Here is a 560-nt window from a genome sequence, read left to right on the forward strand (position 1 = left end):
TACCATCTCAGGAAAGTTAGGGGGGAGGGGGGCGACCGTCAGCGTCAGCCCATTGGCATTACTCAGCGGCGCTAATATAGCGGCTGCGCTGGCGCGTGCATTGTGTTCCGCTGACGGTGCGCGCTTCGAAGTAACCGTGAGTCATCTTTTTAATGTCCCCCGCGCGCAGGTGAGGCGGCAGCGTGATCGGACCGGCAACGGGCATGTCGATCAGCGCTAACAAATGAACCCAAAGTGTGAATACCAAATAGTCGGAAAGGCCCTTTGAACATCGGTTTGCGTGCCAAGGTCGAGCAGGACAAGTGCTCACCAAGTCTCCCAAGTGCGTTAAGTGCGTCTTTCGTAGGACGATGGTAAAGGATTCGCCATGACGCTGTTCAGCTCTCCCGGCGGCGAGCGGCGCTCCAGGTCGCTCATGAAGAAGGTAAGCTCAAGGAGACTAAGTGCTTGTGGGACACATGCTCGTGAAAAGCTTCGAAAGTGCCAAATAAGAGAATCGGGTCTGCGCTTGATTTTCAGAGGTCTCTCGTGTGATGTGTTCTACTGATGATTTATTTATT

General features: G+C 53.9%; 1 protein-coding gene across 1 annotated transcript in view; it reads left to right on the forward strand.

Moving 5' to 3' along the window:
• The window catches only part of LOC119588665, a gene marked incomplete in the record, with an annotated part of 53,301 nt that extends 52,980 nt beyond the window's left edge, over nt 1-321 (forward strand). Inside the window, 1 exon segment of the mRNA XM_037937301.1 lies at nt 182-321. Coding sequence (XP_037793229.1) covers nt 182-220 — 39 coding nt within the window.
• Between the last annotated feature and the right edge of the window lie 239 nt (nt 322-560).

This window comes from Penaeus monodon, chromosome 24, assembly GCF_015228065.2.
Source record: "Penaeus monodon isolate SGIC_2016 chromosome 24, NSTDA_Pmon_1, whole genome shotgun sequence".
In the NCBI taxonomy this organism is placed as follows: Eukaryota; Metazoa; Arthropoda; class Malacostraca; order Decapoda; family Penaeidae; genus Penaeus; species Penaeus monodon.